The sequence below is a fragment of the Salvelinus namaycush genome, chromosome 19, assembly GCF_016432855.1.
Source record: "Salvelinus namaycush isolate Seneca chromosome 19, SaNama_1.0, whole genome shotgun sequence".
Taxonomy (NCBI): Eukaryota; Metazoa; Chordata; class Actinopteri; order Salmoniformes; family Salmonidae; genus Salvelinus; species Salvelinus namaycush.
In genome coordinates, this window is record NC_052325.1 from 8,488,036 (window position 1) to 8,508,144 (window position 20,109).

The window sequence follows — 20,109 nt, forward strand, 5'->3', positions numbered from 1 at the left end:
GCTGACATGTGATGTGCCGTCATGTCTCCTGAGGTTGTGGATTATGGTCCAAACACAGCATGGACATGACCAAAACAGTTACTCTAACACAGCTATCCTACTTCCCATGAAAAAAAGCCTTTGGGTGACCAAAACATCACCCATAATATATTTTCCCAACAAAATGCATACAATCCTGTCATTCATTACATCATTCTGTGCTCACTTGTGTATGTTTTCGTGCTTTTGTGTGCAGAGAGACTCCGGGGAGGGGAGTGGCTGTCAGTAACTCAGGGATAAATAGAGAGGCAGAGCTCCGAGTTTGACAGAAGGCGGCCCCGACAGGGTCACACACAGGACCAAGAAGGAGCAGGATGATCTCAGCATTTAGATTTTTTTTTTACAAATGGAGAAACATGAAGATGTTCAATACTGTTTTCAAGACAGAAACTCTTCTTGCAGAAAGGCTTTGCTATCGACAGCTATCTACATAACACTGTACATCTTCTTCTCATTGATTTCAGCAGTTACAGTATTTTTGAACGTACTGGTGATCATCTCCATCTCTCACTTCAAGCAGCTCCACACTCCAACCAACCTGCTCATCCTCTCTCTGGCTGTGTCAGATCTCCTGGTGGGACTGATTGTGATACCTGTAATGACTGTAGCAATAACGGAATCATGTTGGGTTTTTGGGGAATATTTCTGTGTGTTTCTTCTCTACATTAGTTGTTTATGTCCTTCTTTATCTCTGGGCAGTTTGGTCTTGATATCTATTGACCGCTATGTTGCTGTGTGTGATCCCTTATTGTACCACTCTAAAATAACAATAACAAGATTGATGTGTTGTATATCCATTACCTGGTGTTGTTGTATCATATACAATGCTGCTATTATAAAGGACATTGTAAATGTACAGATACCCAGTAGGTGTTTGAAAGAATGTTTTATTGTTGAAGGGTCAATCTGGGGTAATATCATTGACCTTGTAGTTACAATGGTTGTCCCATGCTCTATTATTATAACACTTTATATGAAAATCTTTGTGGTGGCCAGATCACAGGCCAGAAAGGTATTTTCAAAAGAGGCTGTCAGTGTGTCTGGTGTTAAAACTGTACAGGCAAATAAGTCTGAGAGAAAAGCAACAAAAACTCTGTCTATTGTTGTTTTCACCTATCTCATTTGTTGGATTCCATTTATATTTTCTTTTTTCTTTCTTTCTTTCTTAATTGACAATTTATCATTCATCATCAGCTTTCTGCCATTTGTTAATTCCTTAATTAATCCAATAATTTATGCTTTCTTTTATCCATGGTTCAAAGTGACAGCTAAACATATTTTAACTCTGAAGTTAAGGCGTTCATAGTTCCTATATTTGTATTTCTAAGTTTGAAAAACATAGGTTTGACATAGTTATGTTATACAATTGTTCTTTCATGTAACAATACTCAATACATTGATGAATGTGGTGTTGATACAGAATGATTTGTCTGGATTGGATTGGAATGACTTGGAAAACGTATAAGAAGGCATATGCTTGTTTTATAAAAGACATTGTAGTCATTTTGGGTTGTATATTCCAAAAACCAACGTCTGTTGTTGTTCTATGTTATTTAATGATAAATAGTATGTAAGTATTCTAAAAGTACATTTTGAGGACGAGTCATTATGTATGTTTAACATCACCCTCTAGTGGCTCGATTGTTACACAACACCTTTAACAAGTGTCCTGAATTTTAAACGTTCAATACTGCAGAATATCAGATAACGTCCAAGTCTATCTCAATGGCGTATGTAAGTAGTTGAGGGTAAAATGCAAGAATATGTAATTATGTGTACCACTTTATAATGTTCAGTAATAAACCATTTGTAAGGCATTTACAGTTTGCTCACCATTAATTATTACGCACACATTTACTAAATGTTACTCACCTGGCTATTATGACATGTATAAATAACTACAAAATGCATTAATGATTCAACTCAACAGTGCAGGAGACTGTAGCAGACACTTCAACCTCAACATACTGGTTATGAACACTACCACTACTCTCACTACATCACTGCTGCCAGGTCAGGGGTCACGCCAGAGCAGCTCTCTCAGAAGCTGTTTATTGTGAATGAATATAGTGATTGGGTAACACACTAAATAATTAATAATGGATAAGTATATAGTTTATTCTTAATTTATGTATCATTACTCCTGCATCTGTTTTAGCAAGCTAGTTCATCACAAAATCATAAAGAACTTTTATGGTATGTAATAATGATTTATAAGATCATTCATAAGATGTTTAATACATGTCCTTATAAACCATTTAATAATCATTAGTAAAGTAAATTTACGGTCCCTAATCAAAAGTGAGGACTATTCAAACTTTCTTAATACTTTATAAATGTTTTGAACAGAGACAAGTGTAATTTCTCACAAAAAGATGGACATTCGAGCAGAACCTGATGCTCCTTAAGTTCTCAAAATGACCTAGAACATATCAATGGTTAAACAATAAGTAAACAACACAGAGGATGTTAAAGGAAATATATTGAACATTTTATTCAAAAACTGTCACATTGTTGTAGTAGTGTGCTGAAGTAGTAAATTGTTTTGTCTGAAAATGCTAGCATTCATGTTTGTTGGAAGTGACTATTAAAACCAAAGTGTGGATTGCAGTCACTCATGAGAGCAGTTCATAGACTGCTTACAGGGTAAGGGAACCAATATATAAATACATAATTTAACTGAACATGACTTTTAAAGGGTTACTACCTTTAATACACTACAAGTGAAGTTGTCCAAATACTTATGACTTCTTCAAATGGGAGGACTAGATACATAAGGTGTTTTCATTTCTAAACGGTAAAACAGATATGTATGAATTTATCCTAAAAAAAAGGTAACATTCTATAACATGGCCTCATATGAAACATTTGATCTCAAATACAAAACATTGTTTATTTTTTAACCAACATGGTGTAGACATTGAATTGACGTCTGTGCCCAGTGGGCAGATATTGTTTTCTGTATGTGAAGTGGCCATAGGATGACAGTATAATTCACAATATGTGACTGAGAGGGATAACTAGACTCATTCTATATGAAAGAGAATTATGTCTGTTCTATAAAGTCAATTTCTATCTGAACTTTCTGTGTAAGGTGAAAAGTGTGTCTGTGCCAAACTGAGAAGAGACCATCTGTCTGAATAATACCAGACTTCATTACAGGAGACTCCCTGAATATGTTGGTCTTATTTTGAGTGATGAAAAAATATGCACAAAACATGTCAAATCAAACTTTCCTTATATTTACTCCACCTACCACCCATACCCTTCGAGTTAACCCTAACAGTCCTGAGGCTCCAGGAAGCTGAGGCTCCATGGTCTGCAGGATGGCGTGGTTGGTGCCGTTCAGTCTCTCGCTCAGCATCAATGGGCACTCTCCGTGGAGGAAGTTGGCCAGGTAGCCCTGTGGAGAGATTATTCAAATTAGCCTAATTTTCAGCTCTATGTATAGTCCACATCCCGATTGATTGTGCAGTGGGTGATGCTTCAAGTTTCAGCAACACAAAACTGTCATGGAAGTTACTTAAATCTGGCTTATTGTGAGGTCAATAACTCTGATAAAAAAAGCCTCGTCATGTGCAATGAAACATGTTGTTTTGTGGCCTTCAGAGAGGCAAATAATAAAGGTTAGAGTGTGATTAAAATGAGCCCAGAGCAGACAGTGGCAACCCATGTAGTTACTGTGGAGTAGGCTAGTGTATAAGGAAAGTAGCCTTCCTAAAATTGTGCTGTCAATTGAAGTTCTTATTTTGTGTACTAGACAAAATTTGTATCTGAAACATTTGTCAGGAATTCCTGTAACTTTGATGAGATAATTATCAAGTTAATACAACATAATGATCACATTAATACAAGATAATTATCACTTTAATATGTGATACTGAAATGATCTCATATTAAAACCTTTTCTCAATAGGGGGGCGCCATTTCGACTTTGTAAAAAAACGTTCCCAAATTAAACTGCCTCGTACTCAATTCTTGCTCGTACAATATGCATAGTATTATTACTATTGGATAGAAAACACTCTCTAGTTTCTAAAACCGTTTGAATTATATCTGTGAGTAAAACAGAACTCATTTTGCAGCCAACTTCCTGTCAGGAAGTGAGAAATCTGAAATCGGGCACTCTGTTCCAGGGTCAGTTTATTAATTTGCATGTAATCTGTGGGTCGACATGCACTGCATACGCCTTCCCCTAGATGTCAGTAAGCAGTGAGAATTGGAATGGGGTGTCTAGGTAGATCTGAGGCCGTACAAAAGCTCTTGGAACCGGGTGTGCAGTCTTTTCAACGTTCGTCATGGCGCAAGACAGACCTCAGGATTGCATTCTGAAAAGCTCTCGTTATAGGCGTTAGATATATCCGACTCTGATTTTATTCGATATAGGTGTTAAAAACATCATAATGTAGTTATTTTAAACCGAGTTATATCAGTTTATATCAGTATATTGCGATTTTTGGTATTTTATTTGTGCTGCGTTATGGTGAGTTGGACACGTTTTCGCCACATGGCTAATGTTTGCTGCTAATTCCAAAGTTGAAGACGACAATCTACAACCGAGCAACGATTATTCTGGACAAAGGACAACTTGCACAAGATTCTGATGGAAGCTCATCAAATAGTAAGAACTATTTATGATGTTAATTCGTTGTTCTGTTGGAAAATGTTAAACTATTATTCCGCCATTAATTTCGGTGCGGTCTCGCTTTAACGCACGCTGTATGTCGTAGTAACGTTAATTTTAAAAATCTATCACAGCGGTTGCATTAAGAACTAATGTATCTTTCATTTGCTGTCCAACCTGTATTTTTTTGTCAAGTTTATGATTAGTTATTGATTAGATTAGGTGCCTCTCCCAAGATTTCTCCCGACATTTTGTTTGCAGTTTGGCTACTATTCTCATTGTATAACCATGATTTGTGCCGCTAAATATGCACATTTTCGAACAAACCATATATGTATTGTGTAATATGATGTTATAGGACTGTCATCTGATGACGTTTTGAGAAGGTTAGTGAAAAATTTAATATCTTTTGCTGGTTTATTCGCTATCGCTAACGTGCATGAATCAATGCTGCTGTGTGGTTGGCTATTGTAGTAAGCTAATATAATGCTATATTGTGTTTTCGCTGTAAAACACTTAAATAATCTGAAATATTGGCTGGATTCACAAGATGTTTGTCTTTCATTTGCTGTACGCTGTGTATTTTTCATAAATGTTTTATGATGAGTATTTAGGTAATTCACGTTGGTCTCTGTAGTTATTCTAGCTGCTTTGGTGAGATTTTGTGATGGTGGCTGCAATGTAAAACTATGATTTATACCTGAAATATGCAAATTTTTCGAACAAAACATATGCTATACAATAAATATGTTATCAGACTGTCATCTGATGAAGTTGTTTCTTGGTTAGTGACTATTTATATCTTTATTTGGTCGAATTTGTGATAGCTACCTGTGGAGAAAAAAAAGTTGGGTCTTTTGCTATCGTGGTTAGCTAATAGAAATACATATTGTGTCTTCCCTGTAAAACATTTAAAAAATCAGAAATGATGGCTGGATTCACAAGATGTGTATCTTTCATCTGGTGTCTTGGACTTGTGATTTCATGATATTTAGATGCTAGTATTTACTTGTGGCGCTATGCTAGGCTATGCTAGTCAGCTTTTTTACTGATGAGGGTGCTCCCGGATCCAGGATGAGTACCAAGTAAAAGTTAACTTCTTAAATGTTAATTCCCCAATTTAGGGGACTTTCATTTTCATTTAGATTCTGTGTTTAATAGCCATATGTATAGGAGTAATTGCAGGGTACAGTGAAAATCTCAGGCTCCGACCTTGAACATGCAGGACTAAGTGAAATAAAATAGTGAAAATGGTAATTCATTCTTTTGGGGGGGAAATAGCATTATAAATACTTGTCCATTGGGGTGGAGGCAGAGTAAAAACTGCTAATGTTGTGGGGGGGAATGACCATAGGGGGAGCAGCATGACCATTGAACGGGTGTGGGGACCAAGGTAAATAAAAAGAACAAAAAAATAGAATAAACATATTAACTGCAACAGTGATGAATGTCGTTGGGGTGGGGGCGGAGTAAAAGGCAGTTGGGGGGGAGGAGGAGCAGGTAGCTGACTAGCGGTGGCTATTCAGCAGCCTGATATTCTAAGGGTAGAAACTATCGGCCAGTCTTCCAGTTTTTGCCATGATGCTCCTGTGTTGCGTCTGAGTGTTTGAAGCAGGGAGAACAGGGCTTGGGTGGCTGAGGTCCCTGATGATCTTCTTGGCCTCCCTGCAGATTTGGTTTTGTAGGGTTTCTGTAGGGTTTCTGCAGACAAAGTTCACCCAATGGTGCGTTTGGCTGCACGTATCACCCTCTGAAGCTTCTTGCGGTCCGCGGCAGGGGAGTTGCAGTACCAGGCTGTGATGCAGCCGACAGTATGCTCTCGATGGTTGTTACGAATGCCTTTGGCACGACAGTCTAGGGGGGATGGTAATGGGACCCGTAACATAACTCATGCAAAGTGTAATAGTGACAAAGTAACGGTGAGAACGAAATAACCACGACAACTTAAATTTACCGTCAAACTCAGGGTTTATTAACAAACACACGGTAATGGGGGTGGCAGGAAAAGGGGCTGAGCTGGACCCAAGGAAAGAAACAAATATCCCAAAACACCCCTAAGCTAGACTAGCCTATTTAAACAACAGCTAACTAACTAACCAAAAATACAGTGGGTGGTCCGCCCAGTTCTAACTAGTGTATTTAACAAAGTTTACCTACGGGTAGTGTATGCCCATGGGCGTCTTATCTTGGTTACCCCCTTTTCCCACCATCAAACAAACACTCACACACCATAACCAAAACAATACTCACAGGTGGGGACAAAGTGACATGTATCCTAAACCACACAAGAGGTCTACAAACATATGGCATGTACAGAGAGATTGCTCTAGAGAGAACCACTGACAGGGTTTTTAAAGCAAGGGAAAGGGACTGTGATTGGCTAGGAGAAAAGGAGCAGGTGTCTTCTGATTAGCGACTGATTGGGGAATGATGATGGTCACCTGTGAGTAGGGGAGAAGGAGAGAAAAGAAATACACACAGGATACACACAGAATACTTGTATCCGTAACACTCCCACCCTTAAGAGAGCAACCCTAGGGGGGATTGCGAACACAGTATTTACAAAACATACAAAAATAATTATTCTCACACATGAGACAAAGCATCTGCCAACACATTTTCAGAACCTTTTTTATGCCGTATCTCCAAATTATAATTTTGCACAACAAGGGCCCAACGCATTAGGCGCTGGTTCTGATTGTACATCCGGTGGAGAAACACTAAGGGGTTATGATCAGTATATACAATCACTGGTAGGGCACTGGAACCAATATATACTTCAAAGTGTTGTAGAGATAACAACAAAGCAGGAGCTTCTTGTTCAATAGCTGCATAATTTGTTTGACATTTGTTAAACTTTCGAGAAAAATAACAAACGGGATGATCCCCTCCACTCTTGTCCTGCTGCAGTAGAACAGCACCAGCACCTCTGGCACTAGCATCTACCTCAAGTTTAAACGGTGGCTCAAAATCCGGAGCAGCAAGTACAGGGGTATTACACAAGAGTGCTTTAGCAGATTCAAAAGCTCTTTTACAATCAGGGGACCACACAAATGATCTAGCCGGACTGAGCAAATCGGTCAATGGAGCAACTACCGCAGAGAAGTTCTTACAGAAACTACGGTAGTAGCCAACCATCCCCAAAAAGCGGCGTAGCTCTCGTCTGGTGGTAGGTGTGGGAAATGCAGTTATAGCCAAGACCTTGGCATCAACAGGGCGCACCTGTCCATGGCCGACCTCCTTGCCGAGATAGGTAACAGTAGCCTTCCCAAACTCGCAATTTGCCAAGTTCAGGGTTAGCGAAGCAGCTGCCAACCGTTCACATACTACCCTTAGAGAGTCAACATGATTTGACCACTCAGACGAATAAATCACCAGATCATCAAGATAAGCACTACAATTGGGAACTCCAGCTAATACGGAGTTAACCAGTCGTTGGAAAGTGGCTGGTGCATTTCGCATCCCAAAAGCCATGACTGAGTACTGTAGGAAGTTGTCTGGGGACACAAAGGCAGAAATCTCAGAAGCACGTGAGGTTAACGGAACCTGCCAGTAACCTTTTAAGAGATCCAACTTAGTTACATACTTAGCAGCACCAATAGTGTCGATACAGTCGTCCAGTCTGGGTAACGGGAACGAATCTGGCATTGTGACAGAATTAACCTTTCGATAATCCGTACATAACCTGGACGTACCATCAGGTTTAGGAACCAGAATGCAAGGAGAACTCCAAGGGCTTGAACTTGGCATAGCCAGGTCATTCTCCAACAAATATCTCACCTCATCCCTCATTATCTTCCTCTTGGAAGCGTTGATACGATATGGGTGTTGCTTGATAGGTGTAGCATTTCCAACATTAATGTCATGTTCCAACACGTTTGTGCGAGTAGGAACGTCATTAAAGAGACATGGAAAACTGTGTAGTAGCCTCACAATATCGTCGGCCTATCCGTCCGTTAAATGAACCAGACCTGACTGGATAGACAGCAGCATTTCAGAGTTGGGCAATCTAATGCACTGCTGCTGAGTATTGCGCAACTCTAATCCATCTCCATCATTAATAGGACAGTCCACTATCATAGCAGTAGAAGCAGAAGAGACAGCAGTACCTTCTGCTGTTTTTGAACTATCTACTTGTGTGATGGGTCGGGTGTGGTATGCTTTCAACATGTTAATGTGGCACACACGAGATTGGCATTTTCTATCAGGAGTTTGCAGCACATAGTCAGTTTCACTTAATTTCTTCTCAATGAAATAAGGACCAGAGAAACGATCTGACAGTGAAGATCCTGGAACAGGCAATAACACCAGTACTTGGTCACCTGGCTGTAGTGGACGAGAAACAGCCTGGTTATCATAGTGTCTTTTCATGCACCTTTGTGAGGAAGACAGAGCTTCCTTTGCAAGAGCACAGGCTTGGTGTAGGCGCTCACGAAAGCGACTAACGTAGTCCAACACATTCTCATCTCCTGTACACAACTCTTGGGACAAAAACTGTTCTTTAAGGACTTTCATTGGTCCCCTCACTGTGTGACCAAACACTAGTTCAGCCGGGCTGAAACCTAGGGACTCCTGCACTGTTTCACGAGCAGCAAACAAAACTAGAGGAACTCCCTCATCCCAATCTTTCTCAGATTCCAAACAATATTTACGTAGCATAGACTTCAATGTCTGATGCCATCTTTCAAGCGCACCCTGAGCGCACCCTTAAAACTGTGCCGGCTCCACGCACCAGGTCTCCAGTGTGCCTCCACAGCCCTGTACGTCCTGTGCCAGCTCTCCGCACTCGCCTTGAGGAGCTTGTCATTTGTCCGGGACCATGTGTGCCGGCTCTACGCACCAAGTCTCCAGTGCGCCTCCATAGTCCGGTATATCCTGTGCCTGCTCCACGCACTCGCCCTGAAGAGCGTGTCACCAGTCCTGTGCAACCTGTGCCGGCCCCACGCATCAGGCCGCCAGTGCACCTCCCCAGTCCGGTACATCCTGTGCCTGCTCCCCGCACTCGCCCTGAAGAACGTGTCACCAGTCCGGTGCAACCTGTGCCGGCTCCACGGATCAGGCCTCCAGTGTGCCTCCCCAGTCCGGTACGTCCTGTGCCTGCTCCTCGCACGCGCCCTGAAGTGCGTGTCACCAGTCCAGAGCTTCCGGCGACGGTCCCCAGTCCAGAGCTTCCGGCGACGGTCCCCAGTCCAGAGCTTCCGGCGACGGTCCCCAGTCCTGAGCTTCCGGCGACGGTCCCCAGTCCGGAGCTTCCGGCGACGGTCCCCAGTCCGGAGCTTCCGGCGACGGTCCCCAGTCCAGAGCTTCCGGCGACGGTCCCCAGTCCGGAGCTTCCGGCGACGGTTCACAGTCCGGAGCTTCCGCCGATGGTCCACAGTCCAGAACCTCCTACGACAGTCCACAGTCCGGAACCTCCTACGACGGTCCACGGTCCGGAACCTCCTACGATGGTCCACGGTCCGGAACCTCCAGCCGACGGTCCACGGTCCAGAACCTCCAGCGACTGTCATAAGTATTTGGACAACTTGACTTGTAGAGTAGGTAGTAACCATTTAACTGTAATGTTCAGTGAAATTACGTATTTAAATATAGGTTCCCTGCTCTAATGAGTGACTGCAAACTACACCTTGGTTTTGGTAGACAAGTCACTGCCAACAAATGTGAATAATAGCATTTTCAGGAAAAAAATATGATTTCCTTCAAAATTACTACAACAGTGTGACTGTTTTGGAATAAAATTTTCAATATATTTATTTTAACATCCTCTGTGTTGTGTGCTTATTGTTTAACCATTGATATGTTCTAGGTCATTTTAATACCAGAAGGAACAACAGGTACTGCTGGAATGTCTACCAAAGGCATCTCCATCTTTTTTGTGAGAAATTACACTGCTCACTCAAAATATTTATAACGTATTAAGGACATATGAATAATCCTCACTTCAGATTAGGAACTGCAAAATGACTTCACTAATGATTGGTAAATGGTTTATAGTTCTTTTGAACATTGCAAGTGTTGAACTTCTATTTGCTATTTATGGCCTGTAGGCCAAATTGGCCTGAGCTCATACAACTCGTTTTTGAGTAAAAAAAAGCATCATGTATGGATTATTTTGACTGTAACAAATATTCAGATGAAACATATTGTGCTATTTATCACATACTACTTTCTCCTCTATTGCATCTTCACTATCAGTTTCCTGGCCTCTCTCCTCCTCATGATCAAAGATATGACATACATACAGTATATCGTTTGGCCAGTGTGCTGCCACAGACTGAAGTGTGAGCAAGGCCTCAAAAAAGCTTTATATACCAGAGCTGCGAGAAAAGTTCTATATATTATTGAAACAATGTTGGGATTGTTTGTGAGAATGCCAACATGTGAGGTTCACGTGGGGAAAAGCTTCTGTTGTGGAAAAGTTAATGTGGGGGTTGCCGTGGAAGCCAAGAAGGGGAGTGAGGTGTGTGTGTGTGTGTGTGGGGGGGGGGTCTGGGAGAGGAAGTGTGTCCATCTGATGAATGGGCATGTGCCTGAACTCACCACATGTGTAAATAAAACACCCAAAATGTAATGAACATTTATCAACCTTTATTTTGTGTGTCCAAAGTCATGGAACCTTATGACAATCAGATTAAATTAACTACATTTTTCAGAGAGAACCAATTTGACCAGAACACAGCAGGAGGGTTAAGTCATAAATAAAGGACCCATCTTAAAGACTACAATGCCCTTCAAAAAGGAGGGTGTGAGGCCTCTGGAGTTGTTTTTAATTGTAATTTAACATTTTTGATTGACTGAGACATTCCCTGGACATTCCATCCTCAGACATCCTAGGATGATCGTCCCCCCCTGAGAAGTCTTTTTCAGGTTAAAGGTTAGACATTTTATTTGCTCCCAAGTGGCGCAGCTGTCTAAGGCACTGCATCTCAGTGCAAGAGGTGTTACTACAGTCCCTGGTTCAAATCCAGGCTGTTTCACATCCGGTAGTGATTGGGAGTCCCATAGGGCGGCGCACAATTGGCCCAGTGTCGTCCGGTGTAGGCCGTCATTGTAAATAAGAGTTTGTTCTTAACTGACTTTCCTAATTAAATAAAGGTTAAATAAAATAATTGTAAAAATGTAAAAGGCAGGTTTAAAACAGTTGATTCAAAGACACTAGGGGTTCCCCATTGTGTACATATAGTTCCCTTGTGTGTAAGGGACCCCTAGATGACTAACCTGTTGACCATTAAAATATGGATCGCCGAGAACTCTTTATAAATGTTTAAAGATTTAACAGGTTTAAAAATAACAGTTGTTTCAGAGAAACACCACACACGCTCACAAACACACCCCAACGAACCAATTTCTCTTGTGTAGAGAGAGAGAGAGGTACACAGATCAGAGAGACAGACAGACAGAGACAGAGATTTCATTAAAGGTAAATTACATTTTCTCTTTTTATATTTTCTACTAAATCTTTAGGACAGAAATGCATACATATATATTACTGTTTTTAAAAGATACCATGCATTATTAAACTATACCACTTATGTTTTTTTACTAAACCTTAAATATTATTAATAAACAATACTACACTTTAATACCCAATAAATGTTTAAATGTATCATTATTTATTGTATGAATGACTGTTAATTATTATTTTCTTAGAAAATAAGGCTTTTGCTCCTTGATCAGGGTTTCTTTCTCTCTCTGCTTGTAACACCCATAGCTTGTAACCTGACGCCAACCATGCAGCCTGGCCTCAGACACACACAAACACACACATCCCAACGAACCATTGTGTCTTGTGGGGGGGGGGGGGGAGGGGGGGAGGGGAGAGAGAGAGAGAGAGAGAGAGAGAGAGAGAGAGAGAGAGAGAGAGAGAGAGAGAGAGAGAGAGAGAGAGAGCTGTCATTCATTTATTAAGGTAAATACTATTTCATTTTAAAATATTTTTATTTTCTTCTAAATCTTTAGTAAAGAAATGCATACATATTACAATTATGAAGAAGTTCCCTGTACAATATTAAACTGTAACACTAATGTTTTTTTACAGAACCTTTATATGAATCATACATGTTATTATTACACAATACCACACGTTGCTGCACAATACATGTTTATATGTATAATCATTTTTTGTAGGAAAGATTGTTTATTATTATTTTCTTAGAGAAAAAGATGAATCAGCATTTTCCTCTTTTTCAGGACCTATTGTAACCCGACATCCCCATCAGTCTCCAAATCCCCATCTTCAAGCTGTGAGGGCCTCAGACATTGCCTCTTCCACTCTGGCTCTCCATGGCCTTCCAGGTTTTGTATGTTTCCTTTTGATGATAGATCAACTTTCTTGCCATGAAGCCCAAGTTCTGTCTTTAGGACAGAAAGGACCATCTTCGTATGTGTTCACGATGGTGGACAAACTGTTGTACTTGTTTCATCATATCAACCACCTTAAATAAAAAACAAATAAGTAGAAAATAAAAATAACAAATAAGTAACTTCACTGCGCTACGGATCCCTTTTACGGAATCACTTTCCTAAACAACCGCTAGAATTGCAGGGCGCCAAATGCATAAATATTACTAAAAATATTTATAATCATGCAATCACAAGTGAAATATACCAAAACACAGCTTAGCTTGTTGTTAATCCACCTATCGTGTCAGATTTTGAAAATATGCTTTACAGCGAAAGAAATTTAAGCTTTTGTGAGTGTATCAATCAATGTTACAACAGCTAGCCCCAAATTAGCATGGTCACGAAAGTCAGAAAAGCAATCAAATTTATCGCTTACCTTTGATAATCTTCGGATGTTTGCACTCACGAGACTCCCAGTTACACAATAGATGTTATTTTTGTTCGAGAAATATTACTTTTATAACAAAAAAACGCCATTTGGGTACACGTTATGTTGAGAAAACTTCAGCCTCGTTCCGGTCCTGAAAGGAAGATGAAAATTCCCAGACGTATCAGATTAAAAAATATTACTAACAATATTTATAATCATGCAATCACAAGTGAAATATACCAAAACAGCTTAGATTGTTGTTAATCCACCTATCGTGTCAGATTTTGAAAATATACTTTACAGCGAAAGAAATCCAAGCTTTTGTGAGTGTAGCAATCAATGCTAGAACAGTTAGCCTTATATTAGCTTGGTTAGCTTGGTCACGAAAGTCAGAAAAGCAATACATTTAATCGCTTACCTTTGATAATCTTCGGATGTTTGCACTCACGAGACTCCAAGTTACACAACAAATGTTATTTTTGTTCGATAAATATTACTTTTATCACAAAAAAACGCCATTTGGGTTGCGCATTATGTTGAGAAAACCAAAGCCTTGTTCCGTTCGACAAATTCAAAAAAGTATCCGTAATGGTCGTAGAAATATGTCAAATGTTTTTTATAATCAAGCCTCAGGTTGTTTTTAACAAACATAATCGATAATATTTCAACCGGACCATAACCTATTCTTTAAGAGAGAAAAGGAAAACGGGGAGCCCATCTCTCGCGCGCAGGAAACATTCAGAGGACACCTGACTACTTTTGAAACATCTCGCTCATTTTTCAAAATAAAAGCCTGAAACTATGTCTAAAGCCTGGTCATAGCCTGAGGAAGCCATTGGAAAAGGAATCTGGTTGATACCCCTTTAAATGGAGGATAGACGGGCCAGGAAACACAGATTTTTTTTTTTTAAATGATCACTTCCGGGTTAGATTTTCGCCGGGTTAGATTTTCGCCTGCAGAATAAGTATTGTTATACTCACAGACAATATTTTGACAATTTTGGAAACTTTGGAGTGTTTTCTATCCTAATCTGTAAATTATATGCATATTCTACGATCTGGGCCAGAGAAAATGTCAGTTTACCTTGGGAACGTTATTTTAACCCTCCCGTTGTCTCGGCGGGTCAGAGTGACCCCGGGCAGTTCCGAGTTGATTGCCTGTGTCTGTGTGGGTCAGAGTGACCCTGGCAGCGTTAGCAAGGTGTATGTTGTAAGCCTCCTGCCCCTGTGTGGGCGGGTCATAGTGACGTCAGAGGGGTCAGAGTGACCCCGGAGCAGCGTTAGCAAGGTGTATGTTGTAACCCTCCTACCCCTGTGTGGGCGGGTCATAGTGACGTCAGAGGGGTCAGAGTGACCCCTGGCAGCGTTAGCAAGGTGTATGTTGTAACCCTCCTAACCCTGTGTGGGCGGGGTCATAGTGACGTCAGAGGGGTCAGAGTGACCCTCGGCAGCGTTACCAGTCGCTTCCCCCGTGTCTGTGTGGGTCAGAGTGACCCTGGCAGGCCGGGTCATAGTGACCCAACACTACCACCTGCTGGATACTAGTCAAAGGTCCTGCCCCAAAATTGACACGCGCCACATTCCGGGCAAGGGCCCTGTGTCGAATACGGCCCTCTGCCCCGCAACGGGCCCTTGGGCCCCGTGTGAGTTTGGATATTGAATCTAAAAACGCCCCCCTACAAACTACTTTCCCTTGGTTGTGGAACTTGTGCCTTTCGGGTATGGCTGTTGTTAGACAACCTTCCCCTTGCCTCGGCGGGTCAGAGTGACCCCCGGCCAGCGTTACGAGTCGATTCCCAGTGTCTGTGTGGGTTAGAGAGACCCTGGCAGCGTTAGCAAGTATGTATGTTGTAACCCTCCTACCCCTGTCTGGGCCGGGTCACAGTGACCCGGGCCCTGTTGTAGGCCCTGTGTTATGAGTTGTTCCCCTCTGTCCCGGGGGCTTGGGTCAGAGTGACCCTGGCAGCGTTAGCAAGGTGTATGTTGTAACCCTCCTACCCCTGTCTGTGCCGGGTCGGAGTGACCCGGGGCCTGTGTTAGGAGTTGTTCCCCTCTGTCTGGGCCGGGTCAGAGTGACCCCGGCAGGGACCAGTTGTCCCCAACAACTCAGTGCACGACCTCGGTGCTATCACACGGGGAGGCCAGCCGAGCGTCCCGGATGGGACCGAAGGGGCCGAAGGGCCGAAGGAGCAGGCAGGGCCGACCACGCGCCTCGTCCATTCGCGTGCCTCGTCCCATTCACGTGGCCACCGTAAGCAGGGCGTAGAGAGGCTACTAATATTGTCAGGAAGAAGAAGAAGAAGAAGAAGAAGAAGAAGATGAGGACGAGGACGAGGACGACGACGAGGAGGAATACGACCCCGCCGAGCGTGAGCCCTCCGCCTACGACAGTAAGCAGGGCGTAGAGAGCCTACTAATATTGTCAGGAAGAAGAAGAAGAAGAACAAGAACAAGAAGAAGAAGAACAAGATGAGGACGATGATGAGGACGACGACGAGGACGACGACGACGACGAGGAATACGACCCCGCCGAGCGTGTTGCCTCCGCCTACGACGCCTCGCAGTCCCGGTTTCAGCGCGGCTCAGGTCCTGGAACAGATATCCTCCAGCGTCGACCAAGAAGACGAAGAAGACTACTGCGATTCCGAAGAGGAGGACGTTTCGGAAGATGAAGACGGTGAGGAATACAACCCCGAGCGCGACGCGGACGACTACGAAGACGACTCGGCCTCGCGGTCGTGCTCCTCTTCGGAGGAAGAGCCGGAGGGAGAGCGAGAGGGAGACGCGGCCGCTGCCCGAGAGCGAGACAGAGAGCCAGACAGAGAGCGAGCCAGAGACAGAGAGCGAGAGCGAGACAGAGCCAGAGAGCCAGAGCCAGAAAGGGAGACGTTGCTGTCAAAAAACGGCAAAATCAAATGGTCCTCCGTGGCCTATCGCGGCCCGGACCGGCCCCGCGCCATCCGCCCGCCCTGCCCCGCCGTGACGCCGGGCCCCACGGCCTACGCCGCGTCGCGAGCGCTCGACATCGCGTCCGCCTTCCGGCTGTTTGTCACACCGGCGATAGAAAGGATCATCGTGGACATGACGAATCTGCAGGGGGTGAGAAAATACGGCGACGGCTGGCGACCCATGGACTCCACCGACCTGCGCGCCTACGTAGGGCTGCTGATCCTAGCCGGCGTCTACAGGTCCCGAGGCGAGGCCGCGGCCAGCCTGTGGGACGCCGAGAGCGGCAGGACCGTGTTCCGCGCCACCATGCCGCTCAAGGCGTTTCACAAGTACTCGAGGCTGCTGCGATTCGACGACCGCCAGTCGAGACCCGCGAGACTCGCCACAGACAGACTGGCGGCCGTAAGAGAGGTGTGGGACCTGTGGGAGGAGCGGCTGCAGGCCCTCTACAACCCGGGGCCCGAAGTGACGGTGGACGAACAACTGGTCCCGTTCAGAGGTACCGTCTATGTACCTGTGTATGTACGTGTAGCGTAGAGAGCACGGGCAGTCTATGTATCTGTGTTTGTACGTGTAGCGTAGAGAGCACGGGCAGTCTATGTATCTGTGTATGACGCTGCTAATCTCCTCTCCCTCTCCTCTCCCTCCCCTCTCCCTCGCCGAAAGGACGCTGTCCTTTCCGACAGTACATTCCCAGCAAGCCGGCCAAATACGGCATCAAGTCGTGGGTGGCCTGCGACGCCAAGTCCAGCTACGCTTGGAAGATGCAAGTGTACACCGGCAAGGCGGCCGGCGGAGGCCCCGAGAAGAACCAGGGCGCGCGCGTCGTCCTCGATCTGACCGAGGGACTGCCGGGCGGTCACAACGTCACGTGTGACAATTTCTAAACCTCCTACGAACTCGGGCAGCGGCTCCTCGAGAGGAACCTCACCATGGTGGGCACGGTGCGAAAGAACAAGCCCGAGCTCCCTCCCGCGCTGCTCCAGTCCAAGGGCAGACAGGTCTCGTCCTCCTGGTTCGCCTTCACGCCCACCGCCACTCTAGTGTCCTACCTGGCAAAGAGAAATAAGAACGTGCTGCTTCTGAGCACGCGGAGCCCGACGTTAGCGATCGCCGAGACCGGAAGCCGGCCCTCATCCTAGACTACAACTGCAACAAGGGCGGCGTGGACAACCTAGACAAGGTGGTCGGCACCTACAGCTGCAGACGGATGACCGCCCGCTGGCCTCTGGTCATCTTCCACAACATCCTCGACGTGTCCTCCTACAACGCCTTTGTCATATGGCGAGAGATCAACCCCGACTGGATGCCTGGGAAGCGGAACAAGAGGAGGGTGTTCCTGGAGCAGCTCGGAAAGGTGCTCGTGAAGCCCTTGATCCAAAGAAGGCAGCGTCTCCCCCGCACCGAAGCCGCCTCAGCACTTGTCAAAGTCATACGGGGCGAGCGTGTATCCGCCGAGGCTCGTCCGCAAGCCCGGGAGCAAGCCGCCGGCCCGGCCGCCGCCGCCGACCCAGCCCCGGCCGCCCCGCTGGGGGCGAGTAAGAGGAAGAGGTGTCAGCTCTGCCCACCCAAGAAGGACGCCAAGACACACACCGCGTGCTGCAGGTGTAAGAAATACATCTGCAAAGGCTGTTCACACCCATACTGTCACACTTGTGCCCACTGGGCCTTTAGCCAAGACGGGACAGGGTGACCCGGGGGGGACACTGTGTGCTAGGCATAATAGGAGGACAACGGGAGGGTTAAGAAAGAAAATAATTCTGACCCCTAGCGCTAAGAGGTTTTAAAGAGCAGCAGTGAAATTACAGTAGCGAGGCTTTATACACGGGGTACCAGTACAGAGTACGGGGGCACAGGTTAGTCGAGGTAATTGAGTTAATATGTACATGTAGTTAGAGTTAAAGTGACTATGCATATATAATAAACAGAGAGTAGGGCTCCAGAGTGGCGCAGCGGTCAAAGGCACTGCATCGCAGTGCCAGAGGCATCACTACAGACTCTGATTCGATCCCGGGCTGAATCACATCGGCCTTTATCGGGAGTCCCATAGGGCAGCGCACAAATGTCCCAGCATTGTATGGGTTAGGGGAGGGATTGCCAACGGTAAAACGTCATTGTAAATAAGAATTTGTTCTTATCTGACTTGACTAACTAAATAAAACAATTATAAAGCAGCAGTGTAAAAGAGGGGTGGGGCCAATGCAAATAGACTGGGTAGCTGTTCAGGAGTCTTATGGCTTGGGGGTAGAAGCTGTTTAGAAGCCTCTTGGACCTAGACCTAGTGCTCCGGTACCTATTGCTGTGCCGTAGCAGAGAGAAAACTCTGTGACTAGGGTGGCTGGAATCTTTGACAATTTTTAGGGCCTTCCTCTGACACTGTCTAATATAGAGGTCCTGGATGGCAGGAAGCTTGGCTCCAGTGAAATACTGGGCCGTACGCACTACCGTAAGTAAGTGCCATGCGGTCGGAGGCCGAGTAGTTGCCTTACCAGGCAGTGATGCAACCAGTCAGGAAGCTCTCGATGGTGCAGCTGTAGAACTTTTTGAGGATCTGAGGACACATGCCAAATATTTTCAGTCTCCTGAGGGGAAATAGGCTTTGTCGTGCCCTCTCAACTTCTTTGGGATAGGTGGGAAGGTAGCGTCCCACCTGGCCAACATCCGGTGAAATGGCAGAGCGCCAAATTCAAAGTAAATTACTATAAATATTAAACTTTCATGAAATCACAAGTGCAATATATCAAAATAAAGCTTAACTTGTTGATATTCCAGCCAAGGTGTCCGATTTCAAAAAGGCTTTATGGCGAAAGCAAACCATGTGATTATCTGAGGACAGCGTCCAGCACACAAATGCATAACAAATAATTTTCAACCAGGGAGTTGCGACACACAAGTCAGAAATAGCGATGTAATATATGTCTTACCTTTGAAGATCTTCTTCTGTTGGCACTCCAAAAGGTCTGTTACATTACAAATGGTCCTTTTGTTCGATAAATTCCTTCTTTATATCCATAAAATCTCAGTTTAGCTGGCGCGCTTCAGTCAATAATCCACTCGGTTTCCCTCCGTCAAAATGCATACAAAATGAATCCCAAACGTTACCAATAAACTTATCCAAACAAGTCAATCAACGTTAATAATCAATCCTTAGGTACCCTAATACGCAAGTAAACAATAAAATTTAAGACGGAGAATCGTTATTGTCTTTACCGGAGATAAACAAAAATAATTTTCTAAGCCACTTAGAAAAACTACAACTTCTCCCTCATTTTTCCAAAAACCAGCCTGAAACTCTTTCTAAAGACTGTTGACATCGAGTGGAAGCCCTAGGAACTGCAATCGGGGACGATTTCGCCCTATTATAACCATTTGATGGTTTGTCCTCTGGGTTTCGCCTGCCATTTCAGTTCTGTTATACTCACAGACATTATTTTAACAGTTTTTTAACAGTGTTTTCTATCTAATTTTGTACCAATTATATGCATATCCTAGCTTCTGGGCCTGAGTAGCAGGCAGTTTACTTTGGACACGCTTTTCATCCGGACGTCAAAATACCGCCCCCTATCCCAAAGAAGTTAACCACTGCCTTGGTGTGTTTGGACCATGATAGTTTGTTGGTGATGTGGACATTAAGGAACTTGAAGCTTTCAACCTGCTCCACTACAGCCCAGTCGATGAGAATGGGCTGCCTCATCGTTGTTGGTGATCAGGTCTACCACTGTTG

The 20,109-nt window shown here is 44.2% G+C and overlaps 1 protein-coding gene across 1 annotated transcript; it reads left to right on the forward strand.

Moving 5' to 3' along the window:
• The first annotated feature begins 385 nt into the window (after positions 1–385).
• Positions 386–1,345, forward strand: LOC120063672 (trace amine-associated receptor 13c-like). Its single transcript, XM_039013968.1, has one exon. The coding sequence runs from the start codon at positions 386–388 to the stop codon at positions 1,343–1,345; it is 960 nt and encodes a 319-aa protein (XP_038869896.1).
• The last annotated feature ends 18,764 nt before the right edge of the window (positions 1,346–20,109 follow it).

Bases quoted from the DNA above. Each gene is read 5' to 3' on its own strand.
- LOC120063672 (XM_039013968.1), top strand. From the start codon at position 386: ATGGAGAAACATGAAGATGTTCAATACTGTTTTCAAGACAGAAACTCT.